The following is a 17,147-nucleotide window of genomic DNA, read 5'->3' as shown; positions in this document are numbered from 1 at the left end:
TTTTCTCTCTCCTCACTTTGTGGCCTCCGCGAGCAGAGCAGGGTATGAAATTCCCCTTCTCACCTTCCCTGGTCCACTCTCCCTAATGGAGCCCTCATGCACCTGCATGTTTTTTTCACTTTCTAAATAAACCTCACCGTGCTGCATGAAGTGCTTGACCTGTGCTCAGGATGCTTCTCTAATAAAAGGCAAGAGCGCTGGCGCCGTGGCTCAACAGGCTAATCCTCTGCCTTGCGGCGCCGGCACAGCAGGTTCTAGTCCCGGTCGGGGCACCGGATTCTGTCCCGGTTGCCCCTCTTCCAGGCCAGCTCTCTGCTATGGCCCGGGAAGGCAGTGGAGGATGGCCCAAGTGCTTGGGCCCTCCCTGCACCCCATGGGAGACCAGGAGAAGCACCTGGCTCCTGCCTTCAGATCAGCGCAGTGCGCCGGCGGCGGCAGCCATTGGAGGGTGAACCAACGGCAAAGGAAGACCTTTCTCTCTATCTCTCTCTCTCTCTCACTGTCCACTCTGCCTGTCAAGAAAAAAAAAAAAGGCAAGAGCCTGAGATATTCATTTGGGTCCAACCTAGCCCACAACAGGTTGGGTCCTAGCTGCTCCGCTTCCAATCCAGCTCCCTGCTAATGTGCCTAGGATAGCAGTGGAGGATGGCCCAAGTTCTTGGGCCCCTGAGCCCATGTCAGGGACCCAGAAAAAAATCCCTGGCTTCAGCCTAGCCCTACCCTGGCTATTGTGGCCATTTGGGGAGTGACCCAGCAGGTGGAAGATCTTCTGTCTTGCCCTCTCTCTTTCTATATAATATTGCCTCCAAATAAATAAATAAATGATTTTTAAAAATAGAATTTGTTTTCTTGCAGTTCTGGAGCTCAGGGAATCCAAGATCAAAGCACCCGCAGGCTCCATGTCCAGCGAGGACTGCTCTTGGGTTTCGAGACGGCGCCATGCTGCTGTGTCCTCAAAAGTGGAGGAAGCTCATGGCCTCACAGGGAGAAAGGCAGAAGGGCCAAAGGGATGTGCTCCCTCTCGCAAAGTCCTTCCACGGGGCCAGGATTGGAGTCATGATCCCACCTCCCAGAAAAGCCGCCCGTCCCAGTACTGTCACAACAAGGCTCCACTCGTTGTGGGCACACATTCGGCCCACAGCACAGCTTAGCAATGGCACAGCGGCTCTGCCAGGGCGTGAAGAGGAGCAGGAAGTCAAGGCCTTGGTTGAGATGTGTTTCTGCCAACTGCCCCATTACACGCCTGGCTGGGAGTGGGGGAGGAGTTACCACATGGGTCTGCACACCAAGTAGAGACCTGGCTGGGACATCAGCTTGTATAGCTTCCACTTCTCCCAGAGCCTCCATCAGGAGCGATCCCAGCATGGCTGTCACAGTCACAGTGCTGCCTGTCGTGACCGTCTTACTGCCCCAGGAGAGTTAGCCCTGGGAGCCAGAGATGCTACAAGGCAGCTGGGTTCCCAACCCCAGAGCTGGGCAGGACTCCAAGACCCATGAGGAAGGCAGGCCAGGGGCAGACATCCCTGACCCGTGGCCTGGGTACTTGGGATGCAGTGAGGATAAGGGGGAGGGCCCAGCTGGGCTAAGGTGAGCCAGGGAGGTGGTAAGGTGGAAAGTTGGTCAGTGCATGGTGATGGGGCACCTGCACAGGTCAGGGTTCCGAGCTCCCGCAGAGCCTAGAGGCAGAGGCCTCACCCTTCTTGCTAACTGCGCTGCAAAGGAACGGCCTCTGGTCCCCCAGAGAAGCTCCGGAGCTGCAGGAGACACACGTGTGCAGCCGTGAGCTCCTCTGAGTAAATCTCTGGGAAGGAGGTTGGGCCCATCCTTGGCATCAGCAGAACAGATCCTGAAATTTCCCTGCAGGCAGCCCTGAGCTTTCCCAAGCAGGCACTGCAGGGGGCCTGAGGTCAGCCAGGGACAGGCCTCCTGCTGCCAGAGAATCCAGGACCCTGGAGGTCACTGGAGGAGGGGTCTGCCATGGTCACCACCTGGGAGAGCAGTGCCCCCAGAGACAGCATCAGGACCACAGTCCCAAAGCCCCAGGGCCTCAATCTGTCCCCTCCAGGAGCCCTAGGTAGATACTGACACAGAGTGGTCACCCAGTGAGGAGTCCCCCAAGTCAGCCAAGAACCAAAACCCGGGACAAACTCCTGCTGACCAGGGTGGTCATCTGTGGGAAGAGGGTCGGGGCCAGAAAAAGGGAGAGGGAGAAAGGAGGGAGGGAGGGAGGGAGAGAGGGAGAGAGAGAGTCAGAAGTGTAGAGAAGTCACACACAGCTGGGGCCCAGGAAGGGCAACAGGGTTGAATGACCAAACCCAGGAAGCTTCCCTGCAGTGGGAAGGAGGTCCTCCAGGGAGCGTGGCCGGGTCCACAGTCGTCCTCCTGTGACAGAAAGGACAAAGCCCGGTCCTTACGAGGGCTGCGCTTCTTTGTCAGTCACTGGTGCCCGGTGCTGATCAGGGTCTGGGGCAGTGCTCACCACATCCTCCACATTAGACTTCTTCTTCCTTACAGAGGAGGGGCTGAGGGAGGCTTGGAAGCTGCTCTGATCAACGTAACACAGCAGGTGAGTGATGCTGAAGGCAGGACTTGAACCCAGTGTCACACTCCAAGCTGTGGTTTTCCATTCTTCTGTTTGCCTCTCCAACATAAAGCTCCCACCGTGCCTGTTGTTGCAAAAAAAAAAAAAATATTTTTGTCTGAGGCTGGCCCTGTGGTGCAGCAGGTGAAGTGTCTGCCTGCAGTGCCAGCATCCCATATGGGCACAAGTTTGAGCCCCATCTGCTCCACATCCATTACATCTCCCTGATAATGGCCTGGAAAAGCAGTGGAAGATGGACACATGCTTAGACCCTGATACCCACGTGGGAGACCTGGAAGCAGCTCCTGGCTCCTGGTCTCAGCCTGGCTCAGGCCTGGCTGTTGCAGCCATTAGGAAGTGAACCAGCAGATGAAAAATACCTCTCTCTCTCTCTCTCTCTCTCTCTCTCTCTCTCTCTGCCTCTGTCACACTGGCTGTGAGCACATTCAGAGGCTGTACAGTAGGGCGTGCACAGCCCCACTCCATCATCACATGGGATGTGTACTGCATGCAGCATCCGCTGAGCAGGCCCTGCCTCACAGGTGAGTTACAGGAAGACACGGCCCAACGCCCATGGCCCCTCTCCCGCACACAGCATTGCCTTTCCTCACCCAGTCTGTGCCTGTGGTCCCATGGGGAGCTCCTAGGGTCACCTGACAGGGGAGAGAAGGCTCAGCCTGACTTACAAATGGCTCTGACGCAGGCAGGCACCACCTAGTGGGCAGTTGCAGCACTGCAGCCCCTTTCTGGGATGTCAGTGAGCACAGGGGTGAAGAGCACCTGACAGCTCACTTGCTTGGGGGAAAAACACCCAGGCCTGAGAGTATTTGCCAGTTCACAGGCTGTGGCCAGTAGTGTGATGGGCTGGCCGAGGAGTTGGAAGGAAGATTCTTGGAAAATTTGTGACAAAGACATTTGGGGAAGGGCTCTGTGGACTGACATCTCTGACTGTACAGAACGTGGACACTTGTGTTTCCCATGAATGCTCCCCCAAGGCCGTGCTCAGCAGAGGAGGTGGTGATGACCAATGCATGAGATCTGGAGCTGGACAGAGACTGAGGGGCACAGGGGGTGCTGATGATGATCCTTACCTTGATGTGGATGTGACCTGTAGTGACATCACGGCTGTCAATCACTCAAGCCCTGGGAGTCGCTTTGAAGCGAGGATTATGGAGGCCAAATGCACTGCTGAGAATTGGAAAGCAAAGCCAAGGGTGTGCGTGTTATTTTGTATTTCATAGTGAGTAAAGGAAGGTGAGTGATACCTTGCCTGTTCAAGCTCAGTAGCTGGAGAAAGAGTGGTGGAAAGAATACTTGAAGAAGACACTGGAGGCCGGCGCCATGGCTCAATAGGCTAATCCTCCGCCTGTGGCACTGGCACACTGAGTTCTAGTCCAGGTCGGGGCACCGGATTCTGTCCCAGTTGCCCCTCTTCCAGTCCAGCTCTCTGCTGTGGCCAGGGAGTGCAGTGGAGGATGGCCCAAGTCCTTGGGCCCTGCACCCCATGGGAGACCAGGAGGAAACACCTGGCTCCTGGCTTTGAATCAGCACAGTGCGCCGGCCACAGCGGCCATTGGGGGGTGAACCAATGGCAAAGGAAGACCTTTCTCTCTGTCTCTCTCTCTCTCACTGTCTACTCTGCGTATCAAAAAAAAATAAAAGAAGAAGAAGACACGAGACAGGAGACTGAACCTCAGCCAGGAAATGAGTTACTTGGAGAGCAGAACAGGAAGGGACCAAAACACCTCACAAGACACCTGCTGTCAAAGAAGGAGGATGAATACAAGTAAAGAAGCATTGTGTATGTTCAGACTTCAGAAACACTCAGGACATCACTTTATTTAAAGAAAAAAGGAACATTCAACATAAGTGGTTGGATAACACACAGTTCGGAAGCCCAAAGCTCACATTCAAGAGTAGGCTTGAGTTCTGGCTGCTCTGCTTCTGACCCAGCTTCCTGCTAATGCATTCTGGGAGGCAGCAGGTGAGGAGTCAAGTGCTGGGACCCTGACACCCATGTGGGGACCTGAATGGAGTTCCTGGCTCCTGGCTTCGACCTGGTCCAGCATTCACGGACTGGCTGTTCCAGGAGTGAACCAGCAGATGGAAGAGAACTCTCTCTCTCTCTCTCTCTCTCCCTCTCTTGATCTCTCTCTCTATCTCTGTCTCACTCTCACTCTCCTCTCTTGCTCTGCCTTCCAAGGAGATGAAAGAAAAATCACTATTTTATTTTCAAAGGAAAAAAATAAATCTATCACTTTGAAAGAAGCCTGTGATTTCATCCTTGCCCCTGAATTCATCCCTCAAGGAATCCGTTTGAAATCTCAGGTCAGTTTCTGCAGTGGGCAGAGCTCCCAGCTCCTCAGTGCTGGCCACGTGCCATCCTCCCCCAGTCACCCAAGTGCCCTGCACTCTGCACAGTTCCTCCCTCACACCCATTTCCCTCAGGTTCTCCCTCTGTCCTTCTCTCCACACAGACTCCCCTGTTCTTACTCAGCCTCTTAGTTCTGGCTTCATCATTATGGTTAGTAAATTGATGCAGTCTTACCAATGGCAAGATCTATGCCCTGGACAGCATCCTAGGCTCTAGCCCCCGCCACCATTGCTGGAAGCCAGGTGACCCCACGGCGCAACCACAGGTGTCACCTCCACCCCTACCCTAATGGGATTCGCTGCTCCTACTTCCCTGCCTGCCCCCAGCAAAGTTTTAAGAGAATCTGTTCCTGAACACATGTCTCTCTCTCTCTCTCTCTCTCTCTCTCTCTCTCTCTCCCTTACAACCTCCTCTCTCCTTTTCCTTCCTTGCCCCTTCCTTCTGGTCTGTCTGATTTCCCCCCAATAAACCCTTTCCTTTACGCTGGTGTTTGGTGTGGTTTGTGGTGGCCTTACAATCACCCTCCCCACTCCTCTTCTATGTTGTTTAGATGTAAGAAAATAGTGTACAATTTTCATAAGGTCATAAATATGACTCTACACAAAGATAGAAATCAAAGTATTTATTCCAGTAACTAATCAGTAATGGAACTGGTACAATTGTAGAGCTATGTCAGGGAGTGTTTGGCAGAATAGACTGTGTATTATCCATCAAGAAAGGCATTGGAAAATATTTGGGGTCTTTGTTGTAGCCCAGAGGATAAAGCCTCCTCCTGCAACACTAGCATCCCTGAAGGGCTCCAGTTCAAGTCTTCTGATCCAGCTCCCTGCCTCTGTGCCTGGGAAAGAACCTGAGGATGGCCCACGTGCTTGGTCCCAGGAGCCATGTGGGAGACCCAGACGAAGCTGCTGCTCCTGACTTCAGCACGGCCCAGTCCGGTAATTGGGGACATCTGGGAAGTCAACTAATGGATGGAAGATCTCTCTCTCTCTCTCTCTCTCTCTATATATATATATATATATACACACACACACACACACACACACACATATATATATATCCCTCTCTGTCCCCCTCTCTCTCTCTATGCACCTGTGACTTTCAAATAAAACAAACAAATAATTTTAAAAAATTAGTAAGTACACCGAGTAAGAGGGTAAAGTGGCAAACATCTTATGGGGCAACAAAACTATAGGCTTTGGGATACTCAGAAAAGCACCTGGTACCTTTGATCAATATTAACTCCCAAAATAAATTCACTGAAAAATGTACACCGGGATAACTTATAAATCTATCTAATGTTACAACAGTGATGTCTAATCACTGCTTCTGAAGCTATTAAGGCAGCTGGTGCGCTTAGCTACTGAGATCACTCTCGGGGCACGCACTGTGACATAGCAGGTAGAGCCACTGCCTGCAGTGCCGGCATCACATGAGGGCAATGATTCAAGTCCCAGCTGCCCTACTTCCAAACCAGTTCTCTGCTATGGCCTGGGAAAACAGTGGAAAATGGCCCAAGTCCTTAGAACCCTGCACCCACATGAGAGACACGGAAGAAGTTCCTGGCTCCTGGAATAAGACTGACACAGCTCTGGACACATGTGGTCATGTTGGGAGTGAACCAGCAGATGGAAGACTTCTCTCTCTTTGATTCTGCCTCAACTCTATGTAAATCTAAATTTCACATAAATAAACAAATCTTTAAAAAGAAGAGAGATCACTCCTGTTTTGGTAAATAATATCATATCATCTGCATGCCTGCCTTTTCTGTCTCTCTCAAAGAAGGTGTTCTCATAGGAAATCCAAAAGTAATGCAGTGACATGAAGATACATACAAAATGGAATGGGGATAAATAGGACAGCTAATAAGTAAATATGTTGAGAAAACTTAAAATCCAAGCAGGGACCCTGTAGATTACGTGTGTATGGTCTCATTTTTGTGGTGAGGCGTGTTGATAAATGTGTGAGTGCCTCAGACCCCCTTTCCCACACGGTGTGAGCAGCTCAGCGCCCTCCTCTGGCTGCCCTGTGGCTTAGAGGATTACATCAGGCAGAGTCCACTCAGGAGACGGAAACCACATCAGTCACCTGAGCAGGGAAAATGTAACCTAAAAACTACTAACTAGAGAAATGTGGGTCACTACTGAAAGAGGAAAAGAAGGCTCTAAGAAGACAAAAGGGTGGCACTGTGGTGCAGCCAAGCTTGGGACAACAGAATCCCCCAGCACAGTGCCTGGTTCAAGTCCCGGCTACTCTGCCTCTGACCCAGCATCATGACAACACAACCAGGAAGGTAACATATTGGGTTCCTCAGCCCCTGCCACACAGGGAAGGCCAAGATGGAGTGACTGATTCCTGGCTGCAGCCTGGTCAGGCCCAAATGCTGCAGACATCTGGGGATGAACGAGTGGGCAAAAGACCTCTCTCTCTCTATCTCTCTCTCTCTCTCCCCCCCTCCCTCAGTCTCTCTGGCTTTCAAATAAAAATGAGAATAAATAAAAACATACATTATATAAGATTATAATATAAACTGAATCTTAAACAATTTACATATAAAATCATAAGTGTAAGGAGAGAGGAAGAAAATGATTACTGTGTACAAAGACATACACAGACAAGCAAAGATAAAAACTAGTCAGCTTTCTGTTGTAATAAGAAAATACCTGAGGCAGACTATTTGCTGTCTTTACAAAGACAAGAGGTTTATTCTGGCTCACAGCTCTGGGGAGCCAAAGTCCAAAGAGCACAATGCAGACTGTCACAGGAGCCACCTTTGAAAATCACAATATTCCAGCATTGTCCACATCTCTCTGTGTCCATGTGCTCTCTTTCCCACCCCCATAAATCCACCAAGATTCAATCACAGGGGCTCTGCCCTAACAACCTGTTCCAATCAAATCACTTCACAAAGTCCTCAACTCTGAACACAGTAATTTGATTGTTTCCACCTCCGAACTACCATTAATATATGACTTATAAGACTACAACCCCGACTGAGCTTGGCAACACAAATATTGAAATCATACAGGTACTGTCTTCCTTGTTGGTATAAAGGGTTACAAAGTGAGAGGTGCTATCCACCACTTCCTTCTTCCACTTCTCATTTCATGTCTCTCACCCACAGTCAGAACTGATAGCCAATCAGATAGTTTTATTTTTTCTTTATTTTTCATTTTAATTGAAATGAAGACAGAGATCTTCCAGACACTGATTCCCTCTCCAAATGCAAACAACAACAGTTGCTGGACAAGGCTGCAGACAGAGACAGGAACTCAATCCAGGTTCCCACATGGGTGGCAGGAATCCAACCATTTAATCCAACACTGGTTCCTCCTAGTGTGTTTTAGCAGGAAGTGAGAATCAGAGGTAGAACCAGATGACAACCCAGCAAGGCATGGGACGTGGGGGTCTCAAGCAGCATCAGGACGCCTGCTCCATGAGCCCCTTCCTGGACAAAGTGTTTTATCAGGAAGAATGAACGTCTCCTTGCTGGAAGAATCTGAGCCCTCAACAGTCCTGCTTCATTTTGTTTGCTGTGGTTTTCCACTCACTGTGACAACTGGACTTGGATCACAAAGAGGCAATGCATTGAGTAACTAGAACCACGCTCACAGTCAGAGCTGTCTGCAGTTGAACTTGCATCAGGAAATTCTTGTCTTCATCTTCATCTCACTCAGGATCCACAGCTACCCTGCTAGCAGCTCTCTTCTTCCCACAGCTGCAGTGTAGACACAGAAGGGAATCCAAGCCCTCGCCCTTAGGTTCCCTGAATTAACACAGCAGTTTGTTCACTGGGAACAGAAATTACTGCAGTGTGGAGAATTACGTGTGTTTCCTCTGTCCCAGAAAGGAAGTGAAACAAAGTAGGCCTTTAAATACCTTTCCCCTAAAAATCCATCAGTCAGTTATCTCCATGAAAATGTTAGATGGCCAATTTCTGTAGTCAAATAGAACAAACCCTCCCAGAACAGAGCTGGGGACCCCCTCAACCTCTAGGCCCTCTGCTCAAGTTGGATAATTAAACTCTGCTTTCTTGGGCACAGTAATTCAGACTCCAGCCCAAATCATAACCAAAGAGAATGGAAAATCAATAAAAATTACCTCAAGACAAAAAAAATTTATAAAAAACAAATTCCCATAGTAAAATTCAGCCTATCCTAAACCAGTTCAAACAGCTGTGAACTTGCATCTTCTGCTGTTTGGACACAAGGCATGAAGCAGCAGTTCCTATAACCACGAGATGAGAAAGCTCTTGGGCCATCCAGGACGTACCCCAGAGGCTTTGTCCCAGGAGCCTGCAGCCTCAGCAGGAGTCTCACTGAGGAGTCAGGGGCATTCCTATGGGTGCAGGACAATAATTGAAACTCAGCCCCTGGGGGAGATCCATCCACTCCAGAGCCTGAGCTGAGCCCCTCCCCTGGGGGCCTCATAGGCTCCTCCAAAGAAGGAGACTTGCTAAGGGGCACAGGGAGCCCCTCAGACCCCCCCTCTGTGGGGCAGATGCTCAGGGACATGTCTCCTCGAAGCATGAAGCATGGGTAGAGGGCTCCAGAGAAAGACGCTGGGGGGAATGAGAAAATGTGGGAGCCGTCACTCATATTATAGAAGGAGACGTCCCCCTCACCATAGTCCAGGAAAATCCCCACCCTGCTGGGATGCTGTCTAAGGTCTAGAAGCTGCTGAGGCTTAGTCCAGGGAAGGTAGCTATTGTAAAATGAACTCACAACCCAAAACCCTTCATCTGGGGACTCTCTACACCAGCCTGTGCTTGTCACATGCTCCCTACAGACCCCCAGAACCCAGTCGCCGAACCCTCCACTCTTGATCTCCACCTCCCAGTAACATCTTCCTGACGTGATGCCCTCAAGGCCCAACACACAGTAGATGTCATCAGAGCCTTCAGGGATGACCTTGCAGGTCACACTCTTCTTTTCAGGAGAGATGGCAAGCATGGGATGGGCAGAGCTGGGATGCAGAGTGACAGACCCTGCAGAGAAAGTTCAAAGTAATCCCGGGTCACTTCCAGCCTCATAGCAAGGATGCACAACCACACCCAGAACCACCCAGCTGCATGGGGGAGTAGAAAGGCTGCTGAGATAAGATCCCTGTTATGCAAGCCCTTGGTCTCCAAGCAGGAGGAGGAACCAGGAGACCTCTCTAAGTGTCAGATGTGTCACAGAGACCTTGACAACCAGCCTGGCTTTGTTCCTGTCACCTCAGCCCCCACCCCACCACCACTGATGGTGCCAGCATCTGTACCAGCACAGAGAACTGAAGCAGAGGCCAGAGCCATGGGGGCACAGGGAGGAGCACCCAGAAAGAACACGAAGTCACTCACAGGCCTGGAACCGTTCCTTCCGCCAGTCTACAAGAGAACACACATTACGTATCAGGGGTCTGCACAGATTGCACAGGTCAGCCCAGCACCTGCTCTTCTGAAACAGCGATGGGAGAGTGATGGGGGTAATGTGTGGGAGACATTCAGTTGATGGACTGTGTCTTACACACACACTCACACACACACAGACAGCAGCCTTTCCCCCAAGCCATAAAATTAACTGAGAGGCTGGCCACTGACCAAACAGGAAAGGCATTTCCCAGATTTCACTCTCAAATTATGCTTCTCACATCCCTAGACACAAATCATCATGGAGATAGGTTTTCTTAAGAATAAACTTGGGAGATCAAAATTTCCAGGCCCTCCATTTACATAAGAAGTACTGATGGGGCCAGGTAAAGCTGCGCCTGCAGTGCCAGCATCGCATATAGCCTTTGGCTCGAATCCCGGCTGCTCAACTTACAATCCGGCATTCTGCTATGGCCTGGGAAATAAGCAGCAAATGGTACAAGTCCTTGGGTCCCTGCACCCACGTGGGAGACCCAGAAGAAGCTCCTGGTTCCTGGCTTCGGACTGGCCCAGCTCCAGCCATTGCAGCCACTTGGGAAATGACCCAGCGGATGGAAGACCTCTCTCTCTCTCCCTCTCTCCCTCTCTCCCTTTTTCTCTCTGTAACTATGCCTTTCAAATAATAAATTAAAAAAAGCACTGATTGAGCTGAACTTGCAGGTTGCCTGTAACCACAGGTGGAGAGAGGCGGCTACAATTGGCTGAAATGAAGTTGGAGGATGATTCTAGAGATATCAGTGTGCTAATTCCTAGAACCTGTGACTCAGTCACCTAACAGGAAAGGGAGCTTTGCAGATGGGATAAAGGTTAAGGACCTTGAAGGTAGTAGAGTTCACTGGATGATCCAGGTGAGCCCAATCTAATCATGTGAACCCAGAAAGCAGAAAACCTGCCAACCTGTGTGTGCCAGATAAATTTATATGAAGAGCTAACCAGAGTCTGACAGATGCCTACATAGCTGGCTGCAAGACAGAGCAATGGGGCATGAACTCGTGTGCAAGTGCATTCCGATGCTGGAAAAACAAGAGCCAGAAGAGGGGCTTCAGTCTTGCATGGGTTTTAGCCAGTGAGACCTGTCTCTGACATCTGACCTACAGAGCTGTAAGACAGTCAGTGTGTGGTGGAAGCCACCAAGGCTGAGGTCTTATGGCAACAGATACCTGCTGTGATCACAGGTGCTCAGGAGCTACGCCCAACATGGAGGAGGGGAACTGGCAGAAGGATCTGGAGAGAACATGAGGACTCCTGTCACCTGCACAGGGAAAATCATGACCCAGAAATTCCCACACACTGTGGTGGGACATGGAGGGATGCAGAGGGCCCAGGGAACCAGTGGGCAAGGGAAGTTCTGGATAGGAGGAAAAGCCTCACAGTGCATCCATTACCCATTCAAAACCAAGTCACCCAGACCATGATCTCTACAGTCATGAGGCATAGTTGTTAACACTGCCCCAAGACAGGATTGGACCTGCCCTGCCCTTCCTCACCTGACAACACAGCAAGGACCAGCTGAGCTTGACCTTCCAGCATGAGCACCTGGGAGGACCAGAAGGAGAGACCAGGAAGCCTCTCCCCGACCTCCCCAAGGCCACTGCATCTCCTCCACCTCCATGCGCATCCCTGGGGAGGAGAGAGGCAGGTGCTGACCAAAGCAAAGGCTCCATCCACAGTCAGAGTCTGAGGAGTTCATCAGGGAGAGAGCTTTTCCTGCCCAGCACAGGGAAGGCAGCGTGGGAGCAGTGGACACAGGCACAGGATTAGAAGGTTGACAGTAATAAGAAAAATGCATTTCCCCTGTGGTGATAAGATTGTGACCACCATCCACACCTGCACAAGTTCATTCATAGAAATTGGCATTGCAGTCTTGTTTGATTTGCTTGATAGGAAACAAAATCACATAAAATGGTGGGGCTGGTCCACGTGACCTCTGGAAAAGAGTGAGCATTTCATTTACTTGTTTTTCACTAAGACATTAGTGGTCAAATAAACTGCTTTAACTTTTCTTCTGTTATCTGTCCCTTGTGTTTATGGTTACTCAGAGCAATTTCCAGGAGGTGTTCAATTCTACAACTTTCTTATAAACGCTTACCCTGGCATCTGTTTTATACAACTCAGTGACACATTAACCATCCTTGGCATCAGTGCTCCCCTCAGCCTCGTGTCTTATAAAATCTCATATCAATCTCATCCACATCCTCTGTATCGTATTTCTGTTGCCCCTTTAATAATTTCATGCTGCCAGATGGGCAAACCTCACGGCCACATCACTGGGTCCCCTGCTTTGTGGTGATATCACTGTCTGCTCCTTTGTAGTGAACCACTGCAAACTCCATGTGACCTTGTGCAGCAGCTGTAAGCACAGCAGTTGATCCACCACCATCACACTCATTCCCATGGATTACTCCAACCTCTGCAGATTTCTTCAGCATTTCCACATCACCCTTAACGCCAGCCACGGGACCTGGAAATGCTAAGGTTTCCTGATCTTCCACATCATTTCCTTCATTCTCAGTCCCCAGGATAAACTGTAAAATGTTTTGCTTAAAGAACCTCTGTGCCAGGTCTGCTACATTTTCTCCATTATCCTTGAAGGCTTTCAAAGCTTGTGTTCCTCTGTCCTTCCACTGAGTAGGAATTTGATACAGTGAAGGTGGCCTTCCAGGGCTGCTAATGAACTGGAAGGTTTCCATTGTGGCCCACACATTCTATGCTACATCCCCACTTAACAAGAAGCTGCAAGCAGCCAAGTCCCCCATGAAATGTGGCCTCACGTACAGGTCTCTGTTCTCTCATCAGTCACCCTGGGATCCTGGTCGCCTTTGCCTAGGAGCTTGAGAACCTTCCCAAACTCTGAACTGACATGAAGGACCCAATGCCTCTGAATTTCTTTGCACTACCAAACTTTAGAGAGGATTATAGTAGGGAAGGAGATATGTCTGATTAATTTAGAACAACTAAATTACTTTCCCAGTCATATAAGAGATTTTAATTGTTGGAATTAGATAGCCAGCCTACCAATTCTATCCCATCTATAAGAGTATATATTGTCACTAATGAACAGGAGTCCCTCAGCAGCCCACTTTGGAGCATTATTAGTGAAGTGAAAGAGCATCCATGAGTCACAGTGGGCTGTGAAGGAGCACATCCATGGTCATCCTGAGCTGCTGGGTTTGCTCCACTGATCATAAGAGCCTACACACAAGCATCCTGACCTCTGGCTGCAGCTATGTGGGCTGCCATCCAACCTCTTACAGTTCCTTGTGTGATATCAGCTCCACGCCAGAGTTAGCTCCAGCTCTTCTCTTCCCCACATGTTCTTTTTTCCCACTGTTTGCTTGCAGTCCTTTCTCTAGGTAGTGATTTCTACCTTTCTACGTTTCTCCTTTTCCAGTCTTCATATATAGGCCATAAAAAATCAAACCAGGGCCCGAGCTGTTAACGAATACAGCATTCTTCTGAGGTGTGAGAAAATCATAATAAACAATCACTCTTGTAAACACACACACACACACACATCTACTCAGGGGCAGGGATTTTGCCTTCCACCAAAATCAGGAGCTAAGGTGTTTTCATTCAGTGTCAGAATGCCTGGGTCTGATTCCCAGCTCCAGCTCCTAATTCCAACTTTTGGCCAAAGCACATCCTTGGAAGCAGTAAATGATGCATCAAGTTGCGTTTCTGGCAATCACGTGAGAGATCTAGATTGGCTTCCCGGCTCCTGACTTTGGCTCCAGCACAGTTCAAAAGGTCCCTGGCCATTGTGGATATTTGGGGAATGAAACAGCCAATGAGAGTCAGTCTCTCTCTCTCTCTCTCTCTCTCTAACTCTCTTCCTCTCTCTATCTCTCTTCCCCTCCCTCCCTCTCTCCCTCCCTTCGTCCTTCACACTTACTCCAAAAAAAATTTTTTTAGACATGGCAGGTATTTGGCTTAGTGGTTAAAACGCTGCCACCCACACTGAAGAATCTGGGTCAATCCCCAGCTCAAACTACAGACTCCAGCTTCTGGACAGTGAAGACCCTTGGAGGCAGCACTAAGGGGTTGAATTGCTGACATGCATGAGGGAACAAGGATTGAGGTCCCAACTCCTGGTTTGACCTTGCCTAGCCATGGCTGTTGCTAGCAGTTAGGAAGCAAAATAGGAGACAGACTATCTCTTGCTATCACTCTTGCTCTCACTCTCTGCCTGTGAAATATATTTTGTAAAAGAATTCTTTTTTTATTTGAATGGCAGAGTTAGAGAGAGAGAGAGAGAGAGAGAGAGAGAGAGAGACAGCAGGGTGGGGGTTGGGGGATCTTCCATCCACCGGTTCATTGCCAAAATGGCCACAATGGCCAGAACCGGGCTGAGCCAATGCCAGGAACCAGAATCTTCATCTGGTCTCTCACATGGGTGCATGGGCCCAATCACTTAGGCCATCTTCTGCTGCTTTCCAAGGCCCATCAGCAGGGAGCTAGATCAGAAATGGAACAGTTGGGACTCGAACCTGTGCCCATATGGGATTTTGGCACTGCAGGCAGTGGCTTGACCTGCTGCACCACGGCACTTGCCCATTTCAAATACATTCTAAGCTTTTCTAATCTTACTCAGAGTACACAAACATTGTATACAATTCTAGATATACCAGAGACTCCAACCCAAGAATCTGTCCACAAACATCCCAGAGGCTCTGTTCCTGGATTTAGAACATTTACTCAGAGTTAACTCATTCGTCAGCAACCACTGATACTTAGAGGAAGAAACCCAGGTTAGAGCACGAACAAGCAGAGAAGACCATATTCCAGAGGGCCAGGAAGAACAAAGTGTGAGAATTTGGGGGTGAAAAGAACATAGATCCCACAACCATATAATCTGAGTCCTGAGTAGTGAAACCCAATTCCCAGGGTCATCTGGAGACCAGCACTTCCGGTCTACACAGTCTACAACTACACAGTCATTGCCCTGCTGCAGGTTCTCCTCCCACCTGAACTCTCTGTGGTCACCCCTCCAATGTCAAGGTTCAGTTGAACAGGGGTTTTAAGAAGGTGTCGCTAACCCTAACCATGACCTGCTTTAGACAAAGGGCCAAGAACTGAAGCAGAGCTGTGTTCTCATGGAGGAGTCCCTGCTGTCTCCCCATGGAGGCTACAACACTGACAAGGAGAGCAGGGACATCCAGCCCATCAGGAGTTGAGTCCACAGGTAGAGAAGGGGCGGGCAGAGGCAGGGCAGGGAGGCAGAGGAACCATCAGCGTCACTTACCAGCATACAGCTGCACCTTCCTCCAGGCTGAAAGGAAACACACCCTGGTGAGACCACAGCCACACCACCTGCTCAGCCCTCCCTGCCCTCTGTGCTGAAGGTCAGACTCTGCAGGAGGAGAGAGGCTGCACAGGAGGGGCCTCCTGCAGGTGCAGACAGCGAGAATTATGGGAAACTCCCTGACCACAGATCAAGAAGCCTGCAGGGCAGCTGAGTTGCACGCCTGCCCCACTGCTGAGTAACTTTTGGCTGTCAGCTCTCTGCCCTGTACCTCAAACAAAGACTCCTGTGTCACTGGCCCCTCAGTGCTGTTGGTCAGGACCAAAAACTATCTGTGTGAAAATAATCAAAAAAGAGCAAATTGCTCCATATTGATAGCAATTAATTAATGTATAGCATTTCCTGGCAGGAAAATTGTGGGAAATTAATTTCTACCAACAAGTCTAAAACATATGATACACAGATTCAGGTCCCACAAATTAAAATGTATCTTTGATTGATTTTAGCAGCTTAAATTTATGGACAATCTTATCTATAAGCCATTTAAAATAAAACTCTTAATAAAATTTCCCCATGTGGACATACAATATGTACACACATATAATATAGCATAATAGACCAATATATCAATTTTAATAATAGCTTTTAAAATCTTTAACTCTTTTTGTAGATTGCCAATTGATTTGAATTGCTTTTTCTTTTTAGTAACCTCAGTTAACCATACTTTCTCTCAGTTGGTACTGTTAATACATTATTGGCTTCATCTGTTTACAGAGCCATCGCAAAGTACTGAATACAATAAAAGTGGCTGGAAAAAGTCCATAGGAACCTATAGGAGGACAGCTAAACACAGAACCAACAATGCTTTAGTTTTATGAGCAGCAGATCATATATAACTGTGGATGACAAAAGACTTTAAGTCGCCACGTTTAAAATTATAAACTCATCAACCAACAAGAGGCACTTGCTTACTTCACAGTATTTTTGAAAGCACCTGTAGGATTTTACAAGTATTTAACCCTTTAAGCCTCTGGGGCTTTCTCATTAAGATAACTATCATGTCTAGTAACACAAGATCATTAGACTTTTTAATTCTCAAACATTTGTATTAATAGCATTTTCCATTATAGAAACTTAAAGTCTGGTACCACATCACATCTTGACAGTACTTCTAATATACTCCAGATAGACTGATTAGTTGGTGTCTCTATAAGATGAGAGACATAGGTCCTTCGATTTTTTCAGTTGGCCCCCAACTGGAAAAACCAAAGTCCAGGATTTACTGGAAATTTTAGAGACCAGATTGTTTGAAACTTTGATTTTTTGAATGCCTGTCAAGAATGCCAAGAAGGCTCAAAATCCAAAATATCTGGTTGAAATAAGATTTCTTAAAATCATGACATAACATAGACCAAATTTGATCATTGTTACAAGGTGATTATTCAAATTTTTGAAAAAAGCACATATTTAAATAACCCATAGCTCTTAATTAAAATTCAGCTGTTTTTGAACAATTAGAATTTAACAGACATCAAGAGAACAT

At 48.7% G+C, this 17,147-nt stretch overlaps 1 protein-coding gene and 1 pseudogene across 1 annotated transcript in view; both read right to left on the bottom strand.

Moving 5' to 3' along the window:
• Nucleotides 1-10,766, bottom strand: part of LOC133756482 (butyrophilin subfamily 1 member A1-like) — a 33,061-nt gene extending 22,295 nt beyond the window's left edge. The window contains exons 1-2 of the mRNA XM_062187161.1: nucleotides 10,757-10,766; nucleotides 10,294-10,320 (exon numbers count right to left, since the gene is read on the bottom strand). Coding sequence (XP_062043145.1) covers nucleotides 10,294-10,320; nucleotides 10,757-10,766 — 37 coding nt within the window. The remainder of the gene's footprint in view (nucleotides 1-10,293; nucleotides 10,321-10,756) is intronic.
• A 1,575-nt stretch (nucleotides 10,767-12,341) lies between these two features.
• LOC133756481 (ankyrin repeat domain-containing protein 42-like) lies at nucleotides 12,342-13,641 on the bottom strand (annotated as a pseudogene).
• Between the last annotated feature and the right edge of the window lie 3,506 nt (nucleotides 13,642-17,147).

Source organism: Lepus europaeus, chromosome 3, assembly GCF_033115175.1.
Source record: "Lepus europaeus isolate LE1 chromosome 3, mLepTim1.pri, whole genome shotgun sequence".
Classification (NCBI taxonomy): Eukaryota; Metazoa; Chordata; class Mammalia; order Lagomorpha; family Leporidae; genus Lepus; species Lepus europaeus.
Note: the sequence above shows the minus strand (reverse complement) of the source record. Positions and strands in the feature narration are given on the sequence as shown.